The sequence below is a fragment of the Lonchura striata genome, chromosome 14, assembly GCF_050655825.1.
Source record: "Lonchura striata isolate lonStrDom1 chromosome 14, ASM5065582v1, whole genome shotgun sequence".
Classification (NCBI taxonomy): Eukaryota; Metazoa; Chordata; class Aves; order Passeriformes; family Estrildidae; genus Lonchura; species Lonchura striata.
This window is the reverse complement of record NC_140716.1, coordinates 11,416,046-11,441,430: the sequence shown is the minus strand read 5'-3', so window position 1 is coordinate 11,441,430 and position 25,385 is coordinate 11,416,046. Positions and strand designations below refer to the sequence as shown.

Sequence of the window (25,385 nt, the reverse complement as noted above, 5' to 3'; positions counted from 1 at the left end):
AATTGTCTCAGCAGCACTTCATGACCAGTGGTGTCCAAAACCACCCTACTTGTGCAAGGCAATCAGTCCGGACACAGCTCGGCCAAGGCCCTGTCACTGCCTCCTGCAGCAGCACTGCTTGCTCTGCTCCACCAGCTGCACCTTGGTACTCCTGATCACCCTTTTTCTGTAAATGCTTGGATGTGAACCACATCTCCTGTGACCTGTTAATACGCTTACAACGTTTTCTTTACATTCTGCCCTGAGCACTCACGTCTAAATTCTAAAAACGATGAAGAAGGGCAATTTATTATTCAGAGACAACAACAAGCTTTGTGAGATTTAGTGACTGAATGGAGTTACCCCCTATTGGAAAGGACACCTGAGAGGTCTGCAATCTTCCTCAATAAGCTACAGGAATGCCCCAGGAATCTGTAGTTATATTTTTAAATTTTTCTATTACTTACAAAAGTGATCAAAGGTAGTCAATGTTCATTTGCATGCAGGAAGCCAAGAACACACACGTGTTCAGATCCTTCTGGATGAGTGATGAACTCCACTTGAGAGGACTCATGCCCTGCTCTGACTGCACTGGTAGCAGTTACCTGTTCACATGCTTCACAGGGCAGCATTTATAGCTTGGCATGGTTAGAGAAGCTCCATTTTCATTTGAAATAAACCCAGAATGTTTTCCATGCCAAGAAACCTGTCAGTCAAGGGCTTCTCCTTCAGCAAGCATATATCTAAATTCTACTGCAAACTTCTAGTCACACAAGTTGATTTTAGCTCATCCTAAAGAGGGGATTATTCTTATGCTTTGAGATTAGAAAGGTGGGGGGTGGTAAAGGGCACTCAAACCCTTGCAAAAATTCTTTCCTCTTGCAGAAAGTAAGGGATTTTTTTGTAGATGTTTGTATTTCTTGCAATAGATTAACCAGTATCAAGTGAGGACTTGTACAATAATTAAAAGGGCCTTACGTGGAATCCGATTCAGCATTGCACTGAAGGAAGAATCCTACACTTTTTTGGTGTGGTCTGTCCGGGTAGAGTCGTGGCATTACCATGATCTTCCATGGCAAATTCCGAACGAAGCAGGGAGGGCTGAGCACTGACTCACTCAACCTGTTGAAGCGTTCCACTGTAAACTGAAATGTTGCTTCTGATCGCCAACTTGTATCTGTAACACACACATACCACTGCTTGAAACACCTCACATTCTTCACTCCAAAATGACCAACATCATGTAACATGAGCATGTTTCATGAAGTGGTATACTGGAAGCAACAAAAACATCCCCATCCCAGAGGGACAGTGAACTACTTAATTACTGACGTCTTCATTTTTTTCATTTTGAAAAACACCACAACTCCATCCAGGCAAACATAGTGCTGCAAGACAAATTCCTTTTGTACACCATTTCCTTAAATGCTACTTTAGGATTTGTTACCACTCCAGCTTCTTCTAAAGCAGCAGGTGCAGCGAGACAGACACATCAAATGTTCTACAACTAAATCACAGCCCACTCTAACTCTTCTTGTTGTGTAGCATCTCCACAGCCCAGTTTAAGTCACTTCCCTGCGTGAACCCATATGCACAACGGAATTTCACAATCTGTTCAAATGCCCTGTTGATATCATGTCACCATTTAGTTGGTTTTGGCTTGCAATAGTATATTTTAAAACAGATGAATGCCATAGGTTAGTTGTTGGATTTTTGTAAAATCGTATTAGTTTGCTGAAAATCAGCTCAAGAGTAGGATCCTCTTTTCTTTGTGCCACACGAAGACTTTAGAGATTTTTAGTGGTCTAGGACTTAATTAAATGAGACTATTTTTTTTTTTTTCAAAGAGCTTATTTTGACACACACAATTGAAGTAATTTTGCCTTCTTCCCACATACCCAGTTCTTCACCTACCACAATCTGCTCTGCTTCTGCAGTACACAGCTATAACAGGGTGCTGGAGACTGTGACAGCTTCAGCAAGGCACAAGGCCAGGCTCTCTTTACTGTGACATGCCTCATATTGCACTCAGGGAGAGAAAACCTGCAACTTATCCCAACAACTCGACAGGCCAGGGATGCACAAGACACTCCCTGGGACACACAAGACACTCCCACCATGACTCCAGTCTGACACTGGTGTCACATGGAATCCTGCTGGCTCTAAGGAGGTTGGACTAGCACGCAGGGCAGCAGGCAGCACCCACTGTCACCCTGCTGCTCCCACTGCACCCACGGGGGATGCACAACTGGAGGTGTGTCACACATGCAGTGACACCCCAAATCAAAGAGCACTGAGGGACAACACCACTGAGCCAGAAGTCAAGAGTGTGAACTGTGACAAGGCACACAGTTCAACAAATGTGTTCCTGCCATACACAGACAGCAGTCATTTACTCAGCTTGGCACAGCACCAGACACAGTACTGAATCATTTTTCCAAAACACAGGTGAGTCCTGATTGCTCCCTTACTTAAAAAAATGGAACACTTGATTACAACATGCAACAGGGTAAAAATTATACATTTCATACAGCAAATTACCAAGTTTTAGCCACAACTGCCAGACAGCTATGACAGATTTCATTCTTTTCCCTTGTGAAGCAGTTGTCCTACCCCCGAACTGCAATAGAGTATTTTTTTGTGTATGCTCTGACAGCCCTAAGCATTCCAATTATCTCTTGAAGGTACTACAGCCCAAATCTGCTTCCTGTCCCCTCCACTCCTGCAAAGACCTTCGTGTTGCCCTGTGCTGTCAGCTTCCAATTCAAAGGATTACTTTCTCCTTTTTCCCTGCCTGGAAGTGCAGCTAACTAGCAGTCTGGCACCTACTTTAAAAATGCACTCTTCCCAGTTTCACTACTCACTGCCTGTTGACAGAGTGAAGAGCTGATCTTCTACACCCAAGAACCTGACAGGCTGGAGACAGAGGTGCTCTAACTTGATTTGCAGCCAGAATAAAACAAATCTGTAACACACTTAACAATTTAAAATCAGTCTTGTATCACACGTGTATCGCAAACCAACTTGAGGCCACCTCCCTACTCACAATCATGATATCAGTACTTCTGGGCTCAGTTTGAGCTTCCAAAAAATGAGCCAAGTTTGCATTCTGCCTCCTTTGATGCAGCTTTCAAAGCACTTCAGCGCAAGGATGCAGCAGTGCTGCTACAGTGTCAGCTAAAAAATGCAGCCCACGCAGCATCTGCAGATGCTTCAGAGAAAGGTTGCCTGTATTTCATGATTTGTTTTCAGGAAAGCCTGTGCATGAGAACTCACCAGGGAATGGGAACTCTTATCTGTAAAATATTTGAGCAAGTACTAGTAACTGCTCCATAAAAATGCAGCCTTGTAACACAGGTCAACCCTAAAATAGAAGTTTCTTTAAGAATAACAACTTTCCTTTCCTTCCAGTAAGCCTATTTTTTCTTAGGAAGTATAATGGATTAAAGGGTGAATTTTATTAGAAAAAGAAGTTTACATAGCAAACGTGAAAATTATTTTGAGTATATCAATAAATAAAGCCTTTTTTTGCCATCATGAACATCTCCTCCAGATGCCAGTTAAAGACTGCAACTGGCAGCAGGATAATTTAGTAGTGACTGGGAAGTGAGACTTTTATAAATCCCAGAACTACAAATCGAACACAAGGTCAAAAGGACTGATCCAGCTGACAAATACTTGGAGAAATTATATGCAATGGACTGTCTTTGCTATGTGGAAAACATGTTTTCATTGATGTGATGAATGTCACATTCAGCATCTTCACAGAAGAAAGATCCTCCAAATAAGAGATCCAAATACTGAATAGGATCCATTTTAAGGCTGAAACACATATTTAAATGTTGATACTTTTGGGCAAAGCAGTTTTCTTTATTCTCTTAGTAAATGTTGCTACCTTGAAAGTGCACTGGAGTTATTAAAATATTCTGAACTTGAATTATTAATGGAGAAACTGGCTGAATATTCTATGAATATTTTAATAATGATCCAAATACAGCATGCAATACCAGCACATGGCTAAGACTGATGCTTCTGAAAGTCCTCTTGCCTCTGCAATTCTTCACAGAAATGAGACTTCAGGAGGTAATGGCAAAACTGTGATTTTATGTTCAGCTAGGGACCTTCTGTTTGAACTTTAACTTCTAAGAGAATTTACTCTATGTGTTGCTTTGAATACTGATGCACTTGCAAACAAGTTTTGATCAGAGTCTTATTTTTATTATTTTTTACTTTATTTGCAGAGGCTGCTATTCCAGCTTTTACAGTCTGGTTCATTTAAGTCCATACAAAGCACAGTACAGTCCTTCAGCTGATTCTTTTTAATTGCTAAGACTTCACAGAGAGCAGCAACAGGTACTGGTCACAGCACTTGAGAGAACACAGCCTTATCTGAAAGTCCTGCTGGTGGTCCACTGCTGCTCCCATTCCCTGTGCCTCACAATGCCTGCAGCCTGTTGCCTAGCAAAGGGGATGAGAGCTGCATTTTTTTTCCCCAATCTTATCAGTCATTTCTTTATGTGGTAAGCTGGAAGAACAAAATCAGCTCAAAAGTTTCTTGAACTCAGAGAATCACCAGAAAGCTGATTTCTATGATCCAGCTGGAAGCATCAACCTTTCATCTTCTTGTTCACCTCTCTCACAGGAACCATTAAACTCATTAATTTCACAGAAGAGCTATCTAAATTCTCCTCATGCATTCTGTATCAGCTCAGATTGATGCCCCTTTCTATGGGTAACAGCAAAGGAAGACTGCATGTTTATCTGAGAAGCCCATATCTCCCACTTTGGAATCTCTGAGCTGTCCATTACCCATGCCCATCATACTGCAAACCAGGTTAGAAAGAGCACAAACAGCAAGAGAACAATTGCACTGATGTGTAAATAATGCAACAGCAAGTAATTAATCTGATTTACAAGACTTGAAAAAGAAGCATCATCCACTTATGTGATGCAAGCCTTCAGGAACATTTTTGCAACTCTAACATTTTGCAATAACACTCTTCTCTATCTGTGTCAATGCACAGCTGTAGCAGCACCAACATGTAGCCAGACACTCCTTATTCAAATATTATGATGAGGAACTATTAAGAGTATTGCTTAAAAATCACACTTGATCCCTGAAGGATGTCCCACTACAGAGTGAGCCCAAGCTCCTGACCATGCTGGAAGTCCATAAAGGCATGAGAAGCTTTCACAAACCTTCTGTCAAATGCCTTCAGACACTTCTCCCCTAGTGCAGCACCTTCAATACCCAGTTCTGAGAGGAGTCAACAGTTGGGAATTCACAAAACAGGTTCAAAGCAGTTTTTTGGCTAAAGGGTCAATGTTATTCTGAATGAAGAGGTGGGTATCTGATTACTTGCCAGCCCTAATATAGCCTGATTTTCATCAACTATTCCTGTAGTTTTAAGTCCCTATTTTGGCTAATTTGTGCAAGTATGTATATACAGACCAACTAGTGGACAATGATTTTTCTAATTCATCAATGTGTTATGTACTGGTTGTATCAACAGCAAACACTACCTGTCTTTCTACATATAAACATCCCTATCAAAACCAGAGCTTAAACAGATCTGTTCTAGCCAGTTGGTGTCAACCCATGTGGTCTTCTCTTGCCATCCTCTAAATACCACAGCCTCACAGACATTTAATATCTTTCATAACAGCTTTTGATAAGAAAAGACTCTGAGCAATAAATCAAAACCCTCTGAGATTAGGTAATCACACAAATAAAATTCATAGGCTAAGCAGACTGCATTTTTCTTTCACTGCAAGAATCTGGTCATAGAAAATTTTATCTTTGCCAATGACAGAGAGGTGATTCAACCACGAGATGCTTTTATTATGCATTTAAACCCTATTCTCTTCAAGGAACATTATTTTTAATCAATATTTTATGTTCTCTGAACACATGAAAGTAAGCACTTTTTTGACCTTTAATTTTGAACTCTGATTTTTCTGAAAAAAAAATCACATAAAATTTTTTCATAAATCTAACTAAATGTTTAAGCCAAGTCTTAAATATACTCTCACAAGACAGCATGGAATATGGAACAAATCCCACTCATATGATGTTTCCCTTCTCCCAACTCAATTTTACTTAATTCTTCAAAATGAGCAGTCCCTGCCCGTATCCTTTCCTAAGAAAAGTAATATCACTGCACATGTTCATCACTAAACATAAGAGATTTAGAAACTAGTTACCTTTCTTTAAATATACCCAGAGTTATAATTATTTGATCTTCTGCAACAAACTGTACACCTTTATTTTCATTTAATGGACCAAGAAAAAGACTTCAAAAACCCATGTCCCCTTTTATTAACAGGACATTAGTACATAATTTTCCCTTTGCTTTTGCAAGTAAAATTAGTTGTCAGAACTGAGAACAAAAGATGTTCATCAACAGAATAGTTACCACTGACTTACCACACAAAGACAAAACCAGATCACAGCTGCCACCTGACAAGAGAGCAGGACAGATAAGGATTCTAAACAGCCTGAAGGAATTGCATAACTGATAAAATTACTATTCAGCAAAGCCCAGCTGCAGCACCTTTAAAGGGCTGTATCACAAAACATAACAATGGACAGTAGCACTTTCAGCAATTTTTAAATGAGTATCTAGAAAGAGCACAAGAAAAAATCCCAAGCCTTCAGAAGTCTAATCCTATTGTACAGCTATGTCAATAGGATTCCTACACAGAAAACCAGCAGCCATAAGTACAGAGGGATTCATTTTTAATGAGCTGCAGATCACAGCACACAGGTAAGAGATGGACTATTTTCTCCTCAAAATCATAAAACTAAAGAAGCCAAACCAACCATGTATTTATCAAATATTTACTTACCATCTTCCATGTCCTCCTCAGTGTTGTTATGTCCGTCAGCCATCGCTACATTCCCATTAATGACAGGATTTTGAGTAATTCTTGGAGGATCATCTGTATCTCCAGCTAAGACAGAAAAAAGAATGTAAAAATTAAACATGTAATTAATACTCAGAAATTAATTTTTTTGTCTCAAGTAGTGTTTATGGGACAGATGAATAGTGCACACTTGCACAGAATAGTATTTAATTAAGTTATTGTTCAACAGTTGTACTGGTGTGTGCCAAACGAAAATTCCCCATAGACATGAATATTTATGGACAAAGAAAAAAGTCCACATTAATGTGGAATACAGATACAAAGAACATAAACCGACTTTTAAGTTTCCAGATTGCCTTGCAATCAGTATCTCATAATCAAATTGCATTAAATAAGAACTTTTTCTTTACTTTTTCTTGCATTCTTAGAATGCAAGAAATTTTTACACATGTTCAAGTTTCTAATAGCAGACTTTCTAAACTAACAAGTTACTTTAAGACTTCTTCAGTGTTACTATTTTTTTAAGAAAAATCCTGAACCTCTAATTACATGTAATAGTACGATTTAAATCTTGGGGAAAATTGGAAAGGAAATCTTTTAGGATTAAGGAACATTTTAGATACATTTTCCAATTTCTAGCCATCACTGCCATTAAATTTTGCTCCAGGGACCATTACATATGTAAATGCCACTAAACTAAGAGATATGAAACAACTTGATGAACTAAAACCCTACTATTTCTAAATTGCATTGCTTTGATTGAACAAGAACCTTCCTGATTCCTCCAACAACTGAACACACCCTTCCATTGCTTCCACACCAAAAGCTAGTGGATAGTTTCAGCATGATTCCAGGAAAGTGGATATATTCTTGGATAAACTAAACTGGCTTGTATCATCAAACTGTAAAACCTATAAGCCCTTGCAACCATCTCAAGGACAAGCACCACTTAAAAGACACTCTAATTTAAAAGGTCTGATGAGTTTTTCATTGCTGTACAAGTCATGCTATTAATTTATATATTCTACTACCCCTCAAAAGCCCCAAGGTCACCGATTTGTGTAACCAGGAGCAGTTTTATACCCAAAAGCTACACACTAGCTACTGACCGCGTGCATTGCTGGGGAAGCGGGTGACCTGCGCCACAGGATGGAATCCGTTCCCACGGGACACCGCAGCTCCCAGCTCCAGCACAGCAGCCGGGCCGTGCCCCCGCCCGTCAGCACCCTGGACAGAGCTGCCCTCGCCAGCGGCCCCGCCCAGCTCCCCCGCGGCTCCGGGCTCCACGCGGGGCTGCCCAGGGACTGGGGTGCCAGGCTGTTCGCAAGGACTCCAGCTAGCCTGGGCACCAGCTGAGAGCTGAGTTTCTCCTCGGCAAAACAGACAAACACAAGCGCCAACAGGAACCGCTGCGTGATCGTCTCCCGAGGCCTTTAAAAGCCAGCGAGCTCCCACCAAAGGCAGGATAAGCCACGGGAGAAGTGCAGCGGCCTCAGTCACCAGGAGCTTCGGAGCGCTGCCTGTCCTCAGAGCGCACCATGCTTCTGCAGCCTCATTCCAATTCACAGCGCACGGGAAGATACTTTCACACCCGGCACTTCTATTCTGATTGTTTACTCTCCTAGTAAATCCACACAAGTAGTAACCTCTGCCCTCGGCACGACAGAAACGGCTCAGGTTAGAGATTTACTCCTGGATTAGAGCTACGTTAGATCACAAACTTAATGCTCACGCACGGCTTTTGGACACTCATTAGGGCGCAGCAGATCTCACTGAGCTAACAGTGAAAGGGGTGCTGTGAAACACACCGCAGCAGTAACACATGCACTTTTCTAAATTCTCGGCTTTAGAACAAAAGCAAAATCAAGTAGGACTTGAAATTTTGGCTTTGTAAGAAAAAGGTTTGCCGAAAATTGGCTTGGGTGTGGTAGAGCCTCAGGGGTCCCCTCGGTAGCAATCGGCACTGGCAATGCTGCAGTAGAACAGCAAGTTAAAGATTTACTACAACAAAATTATGGGGGGGGCAAACTCCTGCAATTATGGGTTTGAACTCCTGCAATTAAGAGCAGGAAAAATGACAAAAATCAAGAATGAGAAGGAAACATCTCCAATTTAATTTCAACATCCTGCCTTCCCCCCAGCTTTTTTAACCTTTTAACAGCATGTGCTGATCTTAACAGAAAGCTGTCCTCTGGGTCATTCGAGAAGCATACAGCATGTTCTCAAAAAGTAACAACTGTTTATACTAAATTAATACTAAGTTTTTTAAAAATTATTTTCCTTCCTAAAGTTATCATCAGTGCAACTTAATATCTGGAAACAAACTGAAGCAAACACCTGAGGAATAGTTCTATTCTTTACTAAAAGCATATCCAAAGTTACTTTTAAACAGGGAATTTAAATATTGACCCCATGTTTCATAGGGGAAAAAACTGCCCTTAACTAAGAAAATACAATATTTCTATGAGATAATGCTCTACATTCTCTGAAAGTATGACTTAGAGATCATAGCAACAGCAATCAACTTAAACGGAGACAGCTTCTGAGAGATACTGTTTAGTGATAAGACAAATGGACCATGATGAATGCCCCTGCTGCTTCTTCTGACACAGATGGACACAAAGTTTGTGATCCAGCTTTCAGATATGGAAACCAGATAACACCACTCAATGTTTTTTGCTACTCTGAACAAATGAAACTTTTTAACTGCTAAAAAAGGTCAACTAATACTTTACACAAACAAAACACAATCCTTCTTCAACAGATGTACTAGCAAGCACTATAACAAAATACATTTTCTGGTAGAGCATTGAAAACAAGTAATTTGTGCTTTTCTCTCTTGTCTTTAAGAGCTCATTGGAAAGTATAGTAAAATCATACCAAAGTTTAATTAAGAAACATGTTTTCCTTTGCCTTAAGCAGAGGCAATGCCAAATACTTATTCAAATTATACATTACAGGATTAAGAAAAAGAAAAAATACCTGTCCACACTGGCCAGGAAACCTTCCTACCAAACATGCTACTTAATACACTGCTGTCTTTAATGCAACTTAAACCACATTGTGTCAACATCACTCCAGTCATGTCATCTGTGCAATTCCACATCAAAATACCCAGTTTTAATGATATCCCTGGAATAAATTTGACATGCAGTCTATGAATCAACTGAAAGTTAATATAAACCACATCTATTAAGGAAGTATCACAACAAAGCGACTTTAAGAATAGGAAATTTTTTAACTCTTTAAATACATTACTGCAATATGCAATGCATACAGCTTTAAACAGCGAAATTGTAGACATTGTGAAAGACTGTTAAGCATTTCTTTTTCACCTCCTCAAAATGCAACACATAAACCTCTGTAGGTATTCTTTTGTTACAAAAAGGAATGCAAGGCAACATGAAAAACAACGATGACAATTTCTTCTGAAACATTTCTCATATACCTTTTCCTCTCTGCCCATGGCACTGTGTTACAAATGAAAAATACATCTTGAAGAGTTTACATGAGGTCTCTGAGTTTGGAGGTTAAGACAACTTCCAAGAAGAGACATTTCAGATATTAGTGAGTTTGTGCACAAAAAAAGAGCTTTCACTTAGTTACTGAAAGATCATGAATGCTGAAATAAGTCTAGACACTGAGATATGCAACTGGAACAAAACTGAAGTGTGATGCCACAGTTTGGGAAGATGGTAAGAAGTGTCAGTCATCTTACACAAACAAATTACTGGATTATAAATAAGTGACTCTGCAGGTGCACACTTCTCATCACTCATTGACTTAAGTCTGTAACTGAAGTGCTGAGATGAAAGCCTGAAAGCAAAATGATTGTGGCAATTGCTGCAGGGGAAAGAGGGAGAGAGAAGGAAAAAACCCAACAAAGTTCTCTGAAACTATAAACTTGCCATATAATTACAGACCCTACAGAAAGTATATATATAAAAAAACCCATTTGTTATGGACTATGAGCTCAGTATTATCATATTCAAATACTCACACTATTAAGCAATCAGAATTAAAACAGCATCACTGAACTGTATTCAAAAACAAAAAAAAGCTTTTCTGATGGATTCAACCTGTTTAATAATATGAACTCAAGTATCACAGTAAGATACATTGCTCCATTGTTCTACTGTTCACAAAAAGAAAGGAATCTCAGTTTGCCATATTATTTTCCTACTGATGAGAAAGTAGAAAAAATTCTGTCGAGTTCATGTGGCTTCTGGCATAACTTAAATGCAGTTCTAAGACAGGAGCAGTGCAGAGTGCTCTGTCCCCAAGCTGCAGGACACGTTGCTCAGCATAAACACGTGTCTGCATTCACGTGTGGCTAAAAGCTACAGAATGATTCCACAAGCACAGAAATTCCACTACGGCAGAAACTGCCTCTATTTAACAATGAGGAGAGCAAGCTCTAACTTTATTAAGCTTTCAGTCATGACTCACATCACAGCCATAGTCAAAGTCTGAAAGCTTATCCATAATGGTTGTCATTAGCTTTTGGAGCTGGCAGCCACAGAGGAGAAACTGAAGCAGTCTCGGTAGCACGTTATGAAACATTTGTTTCCTTTTGAGGTTAAGAAGACCACAGTGGAGGAGTAATAGTGATACTAAAAGCTTGGTTACAGTTACACACACATCCGCCTCACGAAATCACTGGGACTGAGGGCTCTCACAGCCCCTGTGCACAGCTTGCACAGCTCTCCATGCAGCAGCACCACAGCAATCCCAAAATGAGCAGGGAGTTGTACCAAGGGCAGCATCAGCAGCCTGAAGGGAGTCAGTCATTCACTGCTGGCAGCAGCTTGAAAAATACCATGAACTTTCACAGCCGGGGTCTTGCTTTTAATGGGGGAAAGCAGAAAACAACACAACTTTCTCTTCTTCCGCAGGACTAAATGGACATTCCAGAATCAAAGCCTTCATGAAAGTTTTGAAAGGACATTTTTCTTTTAAAATATATATACAACACTATACACAGATATTATAAAGGAGTGTGTATGTGAATTCCACTGTATGAGTGAACCTGCAGTAAACACTGGGAAAAAGACTTACTGAGCAAAAATATCAGGTGGCATGAGATAAGAATAAACACAGAGAATGCAAATGAGCAAAATCCATGCTGTAGTAGTCATCCTACATCAGCATCAAGGATATCCACTGCATCTCAACAAACAGTCTAGGTCTAGCTTTGCATCTCAGCGTCAGGACACAAAGATGTCACACCCTCTCAGGGCAGCCCAGCAGAGCCACGGTCCTCTGCACTCACTACAGAACAGCACTTCTAACCATACCATAATATCTTCAAACATTTTTAAAAAATATTATTTTAAAATATATCAGTATTTTAAATAAAGCAACATCTAAAAGTTTATTTTGGTGCATAGTTTAAAATACCAGCTGAACATGGATAATAGCTCACAAGTAAAAAAAAAAAAATTAAGAAATCATCATTACTAGAAATCATAATTAATAAACATTCCATGGTTTCAAGCACTATAATAAATATCACCTCTTCAACCACCAAATTGATCCTTGCTATTGGAGCTACTGGGCAGCCTATCAAAATCCATAATTGAGAAATTCCTAAAGCAAGCAGTAAATGCCACACTTTCCAAAGCAGCTACCGAACTGTGGTGGTGCAAAGAGGACACTCAAGAGATTCAAACAGAAAGTAAGAAAATTGCTTTTTGAAAGCAAACAAGAAAGTTTGAAAAATGTGAAGAAGATGAAAAAATATCTGCCTTAAGCTGGAAGTAACAATGCCAACAGCTCACTTCACAACTCTGGAGCACAGACTGCCCAGACCATGCCCATAAGGGGGCTGCAGGCACTCCGTGGAGCTGATTTTTACACAGCTGTAACAGCTCACAGGAAAACCTTTGGGCTCCAGCAGTTTGCTTCTCTCAAAGTCTGGAAACCATTGCTCTGAAAGCCAGATGAATAGAGTGGCTCCCAGGAGGGCAGGGTTTAAAAAGAACAATCAAAATCCAAACAAACAAAATACCAAATAGCCAGACCAAAAAATAAAACCAAAACAACCACACATACCAAAATTAGCCAAACAAGCTCCCAACTCCATGATCTGAATGGAATTCATTTACAGAAGACAATCTTTGAACTACTAGAAGTGTTCAGAGCAAAAATTTCCCCTCACTTGCTCTGAAAGAACTCAGCTTTCCCAAAATAAGAGAAACTATTTGGCCCCTAATCCCTACCTGCAGTTAGAATACAAACACCACTTACTGCACAAAGGGTCTCAAGAGAAAGGGAATTAAATGAAAAGAATTCCACACAGTTTCATTTTTACAAGACAGTCCTAGCTTGCTATAACGAAAAATCTGAAGAGGAATCAGCAATTTCTGTACTGTGCCTTTCAAAAGGCATCCAAAAATAAAGAAATTCACTTAAAACATTTCAAAAGTATCAAAAAGTAACAGAGACTGAGATTAGATTGGCCAGAAGAATGGAAGGAGAGAAAAGGGAAGTACACAAACCCCCATGATCCTATGGATCAAGATGTAGATAACTGCTGTCATGGATGTTTGCATTACTTGCAAATATTATGTCATTTGTCTTAGTTAAAAGTTAATTCTCCCATTAGCAAAACTGGGGAAAATTTGCTTTGGTTTCATTTATTATTTTTCTTTTTTCATGGTTCATTATTTGACCCAGTGCCAAAAGGTGTATCTAGAAATGTTATGTACCTTAACAGAAAGTGATGAAGGACAGTGACTAAGTCTTAAGGGGAAAAAGCTTCTAGAGAATTATCAGGAGGCAGAGCCAAGCTTACAGACTAAGGGAAAAAGGTATTAGGGGCATAGGAAGCAAGAGGACTTCCAGCTAGGGAAACAAGGTTTAAAGATGTTCAATCCTTTCAAAATTTGCTCTTTTACATTTAGAAAGAAAGCAGAAAAGACATTTATTTTCTAAAGAGCAAGTAGCCAATGTTAAAGCATTAAAAAAAAAAAGATGAAGCAGTATTATACGTAAGTCTCTTGCTCTCTAATTGTCATCTGAAACAAGTAATTATTGCATTATTGACTGGGAATTGCAAATCTCCCACAGAATAAGATGATGTTACACAAGACAGCAAATGAAGAACTGGGATGGGACAACTTCCTGGAAGCAGCCTCATCTCTGCCATGCCCAGAGAATATGGAGCAATGACTAGACAGACAGTAACAACACTGCAGCCACCACTTATTATTACACTGATCAATCATTCTGCTGCTGCCTTGCATTCCCATCACTGGGTCTGCCTGGCCAAAGAGCACATTTTGACAAAGCACAGCATGGCCAGTCTGGTTTCTAACTGCACCAATGTAACTAATGAATGGGAACAAAACTGTATTAATAGATTACATTATTATTCTATCCTTAGATAAAACAAAGCAGTTACACTCTGAGAAGCTCCTGAACAACATTCAGGAACAATACCAGTTTTAAGGTAAATAGTATCAGAACTGTCATTCCAATGATACAGTTATCTTCATGGGAAAATAAACGAGAGTTACAACGTAACTTTGTGGACAGAAAAATAGCTGAGAACAAATAGCCTCTACAGTACCTGCTCTATAACTAAGAACTTTGCTGGAGCACCTCATTTATCTGCTGATCTTCAAAGACAGGAGCAGTCTGATGGCACTTTACAAAATGAAACTCTTAAAATAGTTTAAAAATGTCATTAACTTCTACTGACACATAAAAAGCATTTAGGATATTATAAATAAGAATACTCAGTGGACTTTAGGCTGCCATTGAAGAAGTCACCCCAAAAACTTACTGATACCAAGAGTGACTAAATTACCTGCTTGCAGCAGTTTAACCCTTTGCTTTATGAATAATTCAGTGTCAGATGAAAGACTGTGTGAACCAGTGTTCAGTTTGGACACTAACAACACACCCATAATTAGTGAACAAAATTACAACTCTATGCTCTTGGTGAAGAGTGTGTATAGGCAGCCTTCACATTTCAAGGGATCTTTCAAAATCTTTTTAAGCCCCAGGTGTTTAATAACTGAGGTAGACAGCAGCATTGGCATGAGTTTTTCTTCAGTACAGTCAAATTATTTAGCAGAAGATACCAACCTGCCTGTCTCATTATCCTGGCTTTATGCATTGTAAAGTGTCACAACCTCTTGACAGTCATCAGGGTAAAAGAAAGTCTGCTGAAACATCTTCCATAGCTCCTTTTCTTATTGTGAAGAGCTTTTTAGCTTAGGCTATGCTTCTAGAAAACTATCAGATCAGGAAGAAAGGCAGGAAAACTGCTTCTGGCTGCCCTGCAATACTCAAAAACCAGTAACTAGAACAGTTGACAAGATAAATTATTTTCTTCCATGATCAGGAAAGGCCGAAACATCAGAAGTGTCATGACCTATTACAGCAGCAGCTCCTGGACTTGCACTACCTTCTCCTTGCTGTATCTAGAGCAGCAAGGCTACAGAAGCAACTACCCCAACTTGTCACGTCCTGTCTGCACATTCCAGAGATGGCAGTGTGATTACATCTCTGCTGCAGGTCGGGCACTCAGTCCAAACCTACCGAACACACCCTGAACAATGTGTTTTTTCAGTATCACACCCCTCTTTATGTTTTACTGCTCTACTAAGTAATAGCCTTCTCTACTGCAACAACAAAGGCTACCATCTGTGGCATCACTAGAGTGCCTGCAAAACTACTCACAGAAAAAATTAAGTTCTGAAAGAAGGAAGAAAAGGATGCACCCTCAGCTGGAGCCAGAGCAGTCCAAGGGCCACAGAGTATTTACACTTGTACACTATACCCAGCATGCTACAGTGCTGTGGTCATGTTCTTGGTGTGTTTAAGACAGACAATTAAAAAGCAATTAAAATGAGTATATTTGGTTAATAATATTAGACCATTATGCAATTAGTGATTCTGCTCCCTTTAGCACCCCTCTCTTTCCTAGTGGAAATCCAGAAAAACACACACCTCCACCACCTGGACCAGCACAGTTTTTATTACTCAGATACATAAATTTTTCAGAACTCACTTCTCTATAATTTTGGATGAGTGCAACCCACATTTTCAGAGAGTCTTGGGGTACATCTATTTGACTAAATACAATAACTGAACACTCACCACATGCTAAAGCAGCAAAAAGGTTTTGCACATTTACCAGTAGCATAAAACATTGCCTTACATGGGTATGATCACACACACCACTTGCCCAAACCAGCTCTGAAGGTACACTGCTCCTGCGCAGTAACTGTGCTACAAAGTATTATTCATCACTATTTCAGATTCTGTAACTCTGTTTTGAGACCAGATTCATCCTTACAGCAAATGCTAATTGCACTGCTCACGCCTGAACTCAGCCTTGAAGCACATTGAGTTTTGCTCACACTAGGAGTAGCACAGGAAGGTAGCTTGACGTGATTTTTAGAAACACTGTTGATCTATGTTGGATTAAAAGCAAAATTAATTTCCCAGTAGAGAATAACACTGGATAACAAAATGGATTTGCACTGGAATTAATTTTATAGGCACTAGGAGCAAAAAATATAAATCGCCTATTCTAGCCCCATCTTTTAATTTAGCTTTTAACAGAAAACATCACTCCAAGCCACAGAAACTGTGCAATGTGCCCAAACCCTCACATTTAGGGATCTAACATCTCCAGCACTTAAAATACTTAAAATAACAGTACTGTTATTTTCAGTAATGCTTTTAAAGGTCTTCCTTTATTATTGGAGATTTGCTACACTGATCTTGTTTTCCCTCTTCTTCCTGATGCTCCCAGCTGTGCAGAGACATGAATAGATACATAAGGTATTCCACGCTCACAGAATCTGACTCTGGTTGCAGGCAGCTGGTAGTTCTAGACTAGGTGAGAAGAGGGAAAGGCAAACAAATCAGATTCAGGAAAATAACTATTAAAACTAATTAAAAACTACATAAAAGTGAAAAAGCAGGCAAGCACAGTTAATCGTATTTCCTTCTCACCTGACAACACAAACAAGCTTAAATCCAGGCTTCTTTGCTGCATAGTAAAGGATTCAACATCAAATTCATTCACAAGAAAGTACTCCTTTGAGGATAACTATGAAATATGTTTCAGAGGTGGCTGTTACAGCAAAGCAGCCTGAAATCCCAGGCCAAAGCATCTCCAAAGTTCATCTGTTAGTCCCATGGCGAATCTAGAAAAATGTAAAAGTTGTGTCCCTGAGGACACAAGGAGTGGTGATCTCTGCCATGCCACTGGATGCATACACTGCCCAGTTGGGATGCATAACTGGAAGATCTCAGTAGCACAGTATCTGATTACATTTTCCTTGAGGTGGTAGCTTCTGCAACCAAGAACCACTAAAGGCTCTAATTAGCACAGTGCACTGAGTACTAGAGCAATCTGAAATGCAATATGGAAGCAGAAAGTTATTGTTTATACAGAAAAACTGTAAATCAAGACTGTCATGTGTGTTGGTTTGGCTTCTTTATGAGTAGAGGGGGATACAGGATTTTGCACTACTTATAATACACAAGGGACTTCATACTAAATTACCAGAATGCAAGTTTAAAGAAACAAAATCTGCTCTCCAGACTTTAAGCACATCTTTCCTTTCCTGGTCAGTTATACAGGACCCTTCCCAGTCTACTCAGACAACACCTCTAAACAGCCATTTGATACCTTGTACCATCTTTATTTTCCTTGTTGTAACTTCACTTCTCCTATACCTTTTCAACATGGAGCAGGGAAGCAAGGCTGTTAACTAGGATGCAGCAGTGCTCAAAATGCAGCAGCACAGTGAGCTTACACAAAGCTTTTATTATTCCCAGTTCACTTCCAATAACGATGCTGTGAATGGAAGAAGATTCTATGAAGAGCAGTGAAAAGGCAGAGGCAGTGTGGCCAGGCTCAGACACCCTCAGGGTGTGCACAGCAGTGAAGGGAACTTGCCATCCCTCCCCTGCACTCATGGTTAACATCAGCATCTGCCACTCACAGACTTCACACACTAGGTTAAACAACCTTTGCTCAATCCAGGCTGGCTAATCTTATGCAAATATTCAGGGTCTCCATAATGAACTTTTGAACATTCATACAAAAAACCTGTTACTAGCCTAATGTATTTTAAAAAACCTGAAAATTCTTGACTGAGAGCAGTTTTGCAGAATCTATAAAACTTTACTGTACAAAAGCAATGCCTATGGCTGAAGTGTTTGGCACTTTTCATTCAAAACAAAGACCAGGCCCAAGTCATACTTCTCTTCCACTTCAGGAAAACCATTCCCAGTAGTGGAGAAGCATACAGGCAGTGTGGGGCTGGGAGCAGGATCAGCCCCACTCAGCCAGGTGTGCTTCCTCCTGGTTTGAGCAGGGAACTGCTCCAAGCAGCCTCTGCTCTGAAGAACCACCTCGGCAGTGAAGTGCAGAGCTGAACCAATTAGTGTGGGGTGCCTGGTGCTGATAAATCCTAAACTCACATCAGGGTCGCTTTTACAAGTGTAGATTAACCGTGGGGAAAATGACAACAACAATTAAACCATTCAAGGCCTGAGGTTTGAGGATTGCTCTGTTAAGTCCTTTATGTGAACTGATACACGTGCACAGCCTGGTAACACAGGAACATTTACTGCTTCCTGCCAGCCATACAGGGAGCACTGCTGACAAAATCATTCTTTTCTACTGAAATTCAGTTTTCACTGTGTTTAGTAACAGATACATTTCAAGTATAATAGCAAACCACGATTTTAAGCGATTCCTACTACAAAAATGAGATCTACACTATGGGTTAATTTTAACGTTTGTTTTTGATGTAATTAACAAGAAGTAATTACACTCTAATCTAAAATTAACAACAGTAAAATAAGCAAAACAAAAAATGTTCCTTTTTCAAATGGGATGGTCAGGAAAATAAATTGCTTTCTTGCTCTCTAAGACATAGATTTCAGAGTTCTACTCTCCACTAGTTCCCCAAATTCCTAAAAGACATGGTTCCCAGGAGCTTTTGAGGTTGCTCCTTAATAAGCAATTTTCCAGCCTTGCCTGTTAGTGCTGTGCTGTGACAAAAACTTCCCTGACCAAAGAGGATGAACACAGAATGACCATGCATGGAAGTGGTGCCGAGCTGGGATGGGAGATTTGGTGACATTCCTGCCTTGAACACAAAAAAAGCTCAGGGTTGGTGCCCCAGGGAGCAGAGACTGTGGGGTGATTTACCCCATCCTGCTCCCATTTGGAAATCCCCTTCCCTCCATCAGTGTGTCCCCATTTTGACTGGAGTCTGCATGAAGATTTTTGGGGTCTAGACACTCCCAAGAAACCCCAACCATTAAATTTCTGGCAAGCCTTAATCTACTGAATCATCTGCCAGGTAGCTGCTTTCTTCTACTTTGTAGCATGAACACTAGCAATCATTAAAACAATTTTAGAAGCCTTAACAGAGCATTGATTCGAGTTTTCCTCAGTCTCTAAAACAGAACCATTAAATCCCAAAGCAGTTTACAATTTCTTCTTACATTTAGTTTTAATTAAGATTTAACCTTTATTTTTCCTTTCCATTCTGACAGCAACCTTTCTACCCTCAAGTGTTAGTGGAAGAAAATTATTACTGAGGCTCTAAGAAAGAGCTGATTATTGTTGTAAAAAGATCGGCTTCACTTCACTGCTTTGAAGATGAAAGTCACTGTACTGAAAACATCCAAATGTTAGCAGACACCAAAATTACCACTAAACAGTGTTAATTATTTAATACTACCTACATGAAGAACAACTTTCTTCAAACAAATAACAGCTGAAAATCTGTTTTGTATGGAAGCTCGGGTGTCAGTCTCCACTATTTACCATGGAATTCTTAAAAGAATGCAGAACAGGAACTTTATAATCCTCAGTTAAGCACTCCACTGACAATTTTATCACTTTTTCTTTGTCAGCAATTTTAAGTCGCATTCTTTTCTTACTGAAAACAAAAGAAAACTTTTAAGTGACTGAGAAAGCTTTTCCTGTTTAACTATTCAGTGTTAAATAGCCAACCAGCTGTTCTGGTGCCAAACAGGCTGCCGTGGGACCTCGGAACCAAGTCCCTGCCTCCCCAGGCCTATTAGTTAAGCAATCACAATCAGGAATGAAGTTATACTCTGTATTCTAGAGAAAACAGCATACAGACCCAGGCATATACAGACTTTGAGGCTAACTTGCTTTTCCAAATCCTAACACAAACACACTGAAATCCAAGAGGCAAAGAAACTGCTGTGTACTCCACAGGCACATTGGCTGTGAACAGCCAAATTCAGATCTGCAAACCTGAGCAACTTGTAATACAAACAAGAATAAAGAAGAACCTACTGATACACACTGAAACACATCTAAACCAGAGATCTTTTAGAACCTCATCACAGACAGAGCTTCTTGAACCCTGTCCCTCATACAGTAACATCTGCAGCCGCAAATTTCAAAACTACATGGTTTATGCAAACAACTATTTCAGAAACAGAAATTTGAAAGATGCCTTCAAGAAGGAAGACCTCACACCTATGTAATTTTATTTTCATTTCATTTTAAAGAGCAACCAAATTGCAGGAGTGGAGGGATAATGATGCTTCTGATGGAGTTTTTTGTATATGGTGGGGCTCTTGGATATTTCAGTGCCCTCAGTAATGTCCTGATGTGTCACCATCCCAAATAATTACCCAGATTAGTTTTCCCTTGTAAAGGGAGACAAAAGTTGTTCAAAATTTTTCTCCTTTTTCTGTGGAAAACCAAGTTACTTCACATGTGGCAGCAATTATAATTAACACATTTGTCATCAGAAATTCTGAAGAGGAAATTGTATTTCACTGCTCACATGTTTGTTGCATATTTACTTTCTTACTACATATTACATTTATTTTTTGTTTCAAGAGCCAAATCCTCAGACAGTATTTCAATAACTTTCTGGTCAACTATTCTTAGAACATAAAGGCAACAAAACAGACTTGAAAACATTTTAGGACAGTTGGCTACTGCACGTCATTCAGTGAATTACATCTTTCTTATGCTTTGCAGAACACCCTGATTCCAGAAACATATTTCCAGTCTCAATACTCTATTCTTTCTGGCAAATCTTCCCAACTGCTTCTATTTTCACTCCACTGCTAGTGCCACTTATCTGAAGCAAATTTTGAGGACTTCCAAAATTAATTACTGCCTTCCTGCTTTGCCTCTGGCTAGAAGCTGGTATAAACACCATCACCAAATTAAGCTGTATCTAAAATTCCTTATTCTATTGATGATGAATGATTCTTCCTTTGTCTCAGGACAACACAAAGTCTCTCAAGCTTACTCCACACCCTGTATTTTTCTCTCTTAATAATGCAGCACTCTGTGGTCTGTGTCATCATCAGCCACTACAACCTCACACACAGCTGGGACGGAAACCCTCACTACTCGCACTTCTTCTGCTCCAGTTAGTCCATTCACATTTCCTGCTACGACTTTTACCCCACAAATGCTCTCACTATTCCATGTATATCTTTGGAGTATACAAGAGCAGATTTTTTTGATCAGTCCTCCCCACTACTGGATCCTCATTGCCTCTCTTTTTCCTGGACTTCTTTTCAGTGACTTTAGAACTGCTCAGTTTTCCTTGAGGGGGTGTGAGCACGGGGTAGTGCAAGGCAGTGTATCACAGGGGAGAAGAGAAAAATAAACCCAAACACAGAGGTACACCACAAACTGTCTAGTATGTAATTCCTGGCACTTCCTTAGTTCCAGACCTTTTTCACCCAAAAAAAAAAAATCAATTAAGAAGCCATAAGGATGTTCCTTCATCCAGAAGCAGAGAGGACTTGAGTTAAGAGATCTCGCTAAAAAAAAGTATCTGCAATTAATGTGCATTATTTGCAGGTTTTTCCACTAAAAAGTGACTATTTTTTAAATTTATTAACCTTACTGAAATGAAGCAGAGAGTTCCAATTTAAATGCCATTACAGTCAGGTCTGACCCAAACCTCAAACAAGCTCCAGATGTTACTGGTCAAAATCTGAATTGGAGCAGGATTTAAGAATTACTAGAGACAGTAATACTTTAACTGCAACTGTTATCCCTTCCGGAGGGGGAAACTTTTTCTCTGAAAGAAAGGAAGAGACACACTGTGCCTTTGCAATAAAGAATAAGAAGAGATATAAAAGACAATTTTAAAAAAGGAGAAGATAAAATAGACAGGGACTGAAAAGAGAATGGTTACTTTAGTGGTTATTTTGCTGGAGGTTATCTCAGGGAGGAGAAGCTGCTCTCTGGGACACAGCTCTCAGCCCAGCCAAAGAACCAAAGCAACCCTTTCACAGAATATTCAGTTATTTTACCTACGGAAGCCAGGTGGCTACAAGTGGCAGTGCTGTGTTTATCTGGGTGGTAACAAAACACTGGCATACTTCAAACAGCTAAGCTACACAACAGGAAATTTATCTCTGCACATGTAACAGGAGAGTCTTTACCTGTTTAAGCTTGTTCACAAACCCCATCAGACACAATACACTGTGTCTAGATTTTTACCTAGCAGATGTACTTTTTTTTCCCCCATTACATCCTTTGACCATAAAAATGTTAAAATAAACATACACTGTTAATTCATATGGCCACGCTCAGGTATTTTAATGTCCCTTGTGGATGTTTTATTCTTGATGCATTTTCAGCAAGCTTTAAGATCAAAGAAACCCCACAAGACCAAAAAGAGAGAAACACAGACAAGGGGACAGGCTGAGTACATCTCTGTCTCACTTTGACTTGGACAATCTGGGTATATAGATATTTCACTAAACATCTAGATGATAATCTGTGGGATTCTGGAGCCCTCTGAGATTTTATCAGAAAACTTCTATCAAGCTGTAAGATCTCCCCATCCTGCCCTTTCAAGGCAGGGCCCTGGGATTTCAGCCACTTGCAGCTAAATTGCAGGAGAGAGGCAATGCACCCCAAGGACCAGGCTGCACACACAGGAAGAATACCACATCTACTACTGCTGGGTTGCACAATGCCAGGCAAAGAGGTGCTCCTTCAGTGTTCAAAACACTGCAAATGCCGCTCTTCTTTGAAAATTAAAGTATTTATTTGAAAGAGCTGACAGTATAAATGACCCCAGAACAAAGAGAAACACCTTTCAATTAACCTACAGGCATCTGGCTTTAGCTTTTGCTGTTGCCATCATACCTAACACATACAGTGTTCACAGACAAACCTGGGTTTATAATTGGGGGGAAGGGCATTTTCCTTATTTTCTGCAAATCCTATTAGAAATCAAATCCACAAATTTCTCAAGCAAACAATAAATGCACCCCCCATGCAGTTGCACACATACAGACAAACTCAAGACACTGGTTCCAAGCACTCCAGCAGAATCCTGGCATCCCTCTGCAGGTGAGGTTAAGAACCAGCATGGACTGACAAACTCCTGCTACACAACAGCACTGCCTGCACTGCATTAACTGCAAGTTACTGCAAGAACTGCTGTTCTAGGGACAATTACAATTTTTATTTTAGAAAAAAAAGTCTGCTGGACGTGCAGAGTTTCTGTGAGATTTTTGTTATCAGTTTTAACAACTATGCAATCAGATTGGCTAACGAGATACAGCTTTCACACTTTTTGTTCTGTGAGGACTAAATCAGAAACAGTAGTAGTGGTAATTTATATTATTTTAGTATTACTGACACTATTATTGTAATACTTGATTTACATAAATACCTTATCTGAGATCAAAGAAATGACCCTACATTTTATTTCATATACTTGGTACTTTCATGTACTTGGTCTGGCCAGATCTTGAACAGGATCAGCAATCCAAGTGCCAGCAATGCAGTTTCTCAACATCCAACAATCAGAACCTGTGCTCACACAGGTCCATAACCTTCACAATGCTTTATCTTCAGGGGAAAACAGAAAGAAAGGCAGGAGTTCTAGGGCATTAAGGGTTTCCAGGTTTTGAATTTTGTTCAGAAACACAGAGGATGAGTGAAAACCTCAGCAGGTACATGATGTGCACACGAGAGCTGTACCAAGAGCCAGCCACTGCTGGCTCCTGCTATCTCACTGGTGCTCTATTAACTCTTTAAAATGGCAACATGCACTTCAATATAGCTCCAACAACTTAACTCTAATCCTTGTATTTATTGTTGCTTGGAAGAATACATCTCAAAGAGCTGTTAGAACTCTGTGGAAGGGAGAAGGTATTTCTCACCACTACAAGTGGCATATCTACAGCAGTTTGTATTTTCTCCCAAATCTTACAACACAGAAAATGATTAAGCAATCTGGGTAGGCCATAAATCAAATTATTCAGGTATATTCAGGTGCTGAACTACTATTAAAATAGCATCTTAAAATAGCATTTGTTGCTGCTGCTGAAGATTACAGAGACAGCTGAAATTTCTTTGCAGATCAAGGAGGCAGCTGCCTGCATTCAACCACCACAGAACTTAGTTACAGATCTTGGTGAGTGAATCAACATGGGAAAGAAAAACAGTATGGTGAGGAAAGCATTCCAGCTCCCAGAAAATTCAAGGCCACTCAACACAGCCAAGTATACAGCTATTTTTTGAATATAAGCTGAACTTCTGAAGTGAACATATACCACTAAAAATTCCATGTGAGCCGAGTGCTGGCACCACTCCCTGCCTGGCAGGCAGTTAACACACCATCTTCTTTGTCCGTGGCAGCAGGAAAAAATAGCAGGTATCCCTCCAGCCTCTCCTCTGCTCAGGCCCAAGGAGCACCTAGACAAGGCTGCAGCCAAGAACAAGGCATTCCTCCCAGCTGCCCACTTCTCCAGGTGCCCTTCTGAACTGGTCCAGGAGGCAGGGCACAGTTTTTCTTTTGGAAGTAGCTACATATTTTCAAAGCTTCTCCTCCCAAAGCAGGCCTTCCTGTACCTTTGGTGCACCCTCACCTGAGAAACACAGGAGCACAGAGCAGTGTCCTGGCATCCCAACAGGTTGTCCAGCTGGGAGATGGTTCCCCAGGAAGGAAGTGCTGGCAGGAACAGGACTGCTATGGGCTGCAGTACCTCCCCACTGGAGAAGAAAGTTACTAAATGAATAACCCCTCCCCAAATTTCTGAGCATGATGTAGAAATCAAAATTGCACACTACCAGCAGTGGGTTTACAACACCAGTGGGTTTACAACACTAGCTTCTCACAGAAGGCAACCGTCCGTATTTAGGGTAGAAATCAACCACAATTGCTCAACAACTCCACTTCAAAAAATTTCTGACTCCAGAAAACACAAATATCTATTTACAAAGCTGTATGCTGCCAAAATTTTAAATACTTCTATTGTACACCCATCCTTTGATTTAATAAAGCATGCATCTGAGGTGGTTAATGTGCATTTCAAGGTATATTAAACATTTTTGAGAGATCAAAAATTAGCATTAGCCCAGGTAATCTCTGCCAACATTTTGCTCCAGCTATGCTAACTAGACCCTGTCTAGCATTAAGCTCATCAATTCTAAGCCAGTTTTACCTTCTTAGGTCTAACCTGTGAATGTGATGCTAATAGCAATAAGCACACTTTAAGCTGAATTCAGAATGACAGAA

The 25,385-nt window shown here is 39.9% G+C and overlaps 1 protein-coding gene across 2 annotated transcripts in view; it reads right to left on the bottom strand.

Annotated features, from left to right (window-relative positions):
- USP7 (ubiquitin specific peptidase 7) overlaps nucleotides 1–25,385 on the bottom strand; it is a 69,991-nt gene that overhangs the window by 33,269 nt on the left and 11,337 nt on the right. The window contains exons 2-4 of one of the 2 annotated variants that reach the window (XM_021539933.4): nucleotides 6,829–6,933; nucleotides 6,407–6,439; nucleotides 958–1,156 (exon numbers count right to left, since the gene is read on the bottom strand). In XM_021539933.4, the coding sequence (XP_021395608.1) occupies nucleotides 958–1,156; nucleotides 6,407–6,439; nucleotides 6,829–6,933 (337 nt within the window). The remainder of the gene's footprint in view (nucleotides 1–957; nucleotides 1,157–6,406; nucleotides 6,440–6,828; nucleotides 6,934–25,385) is intronic. The other variant, XM_021539934.4, reaches the window with a different exon arrangement.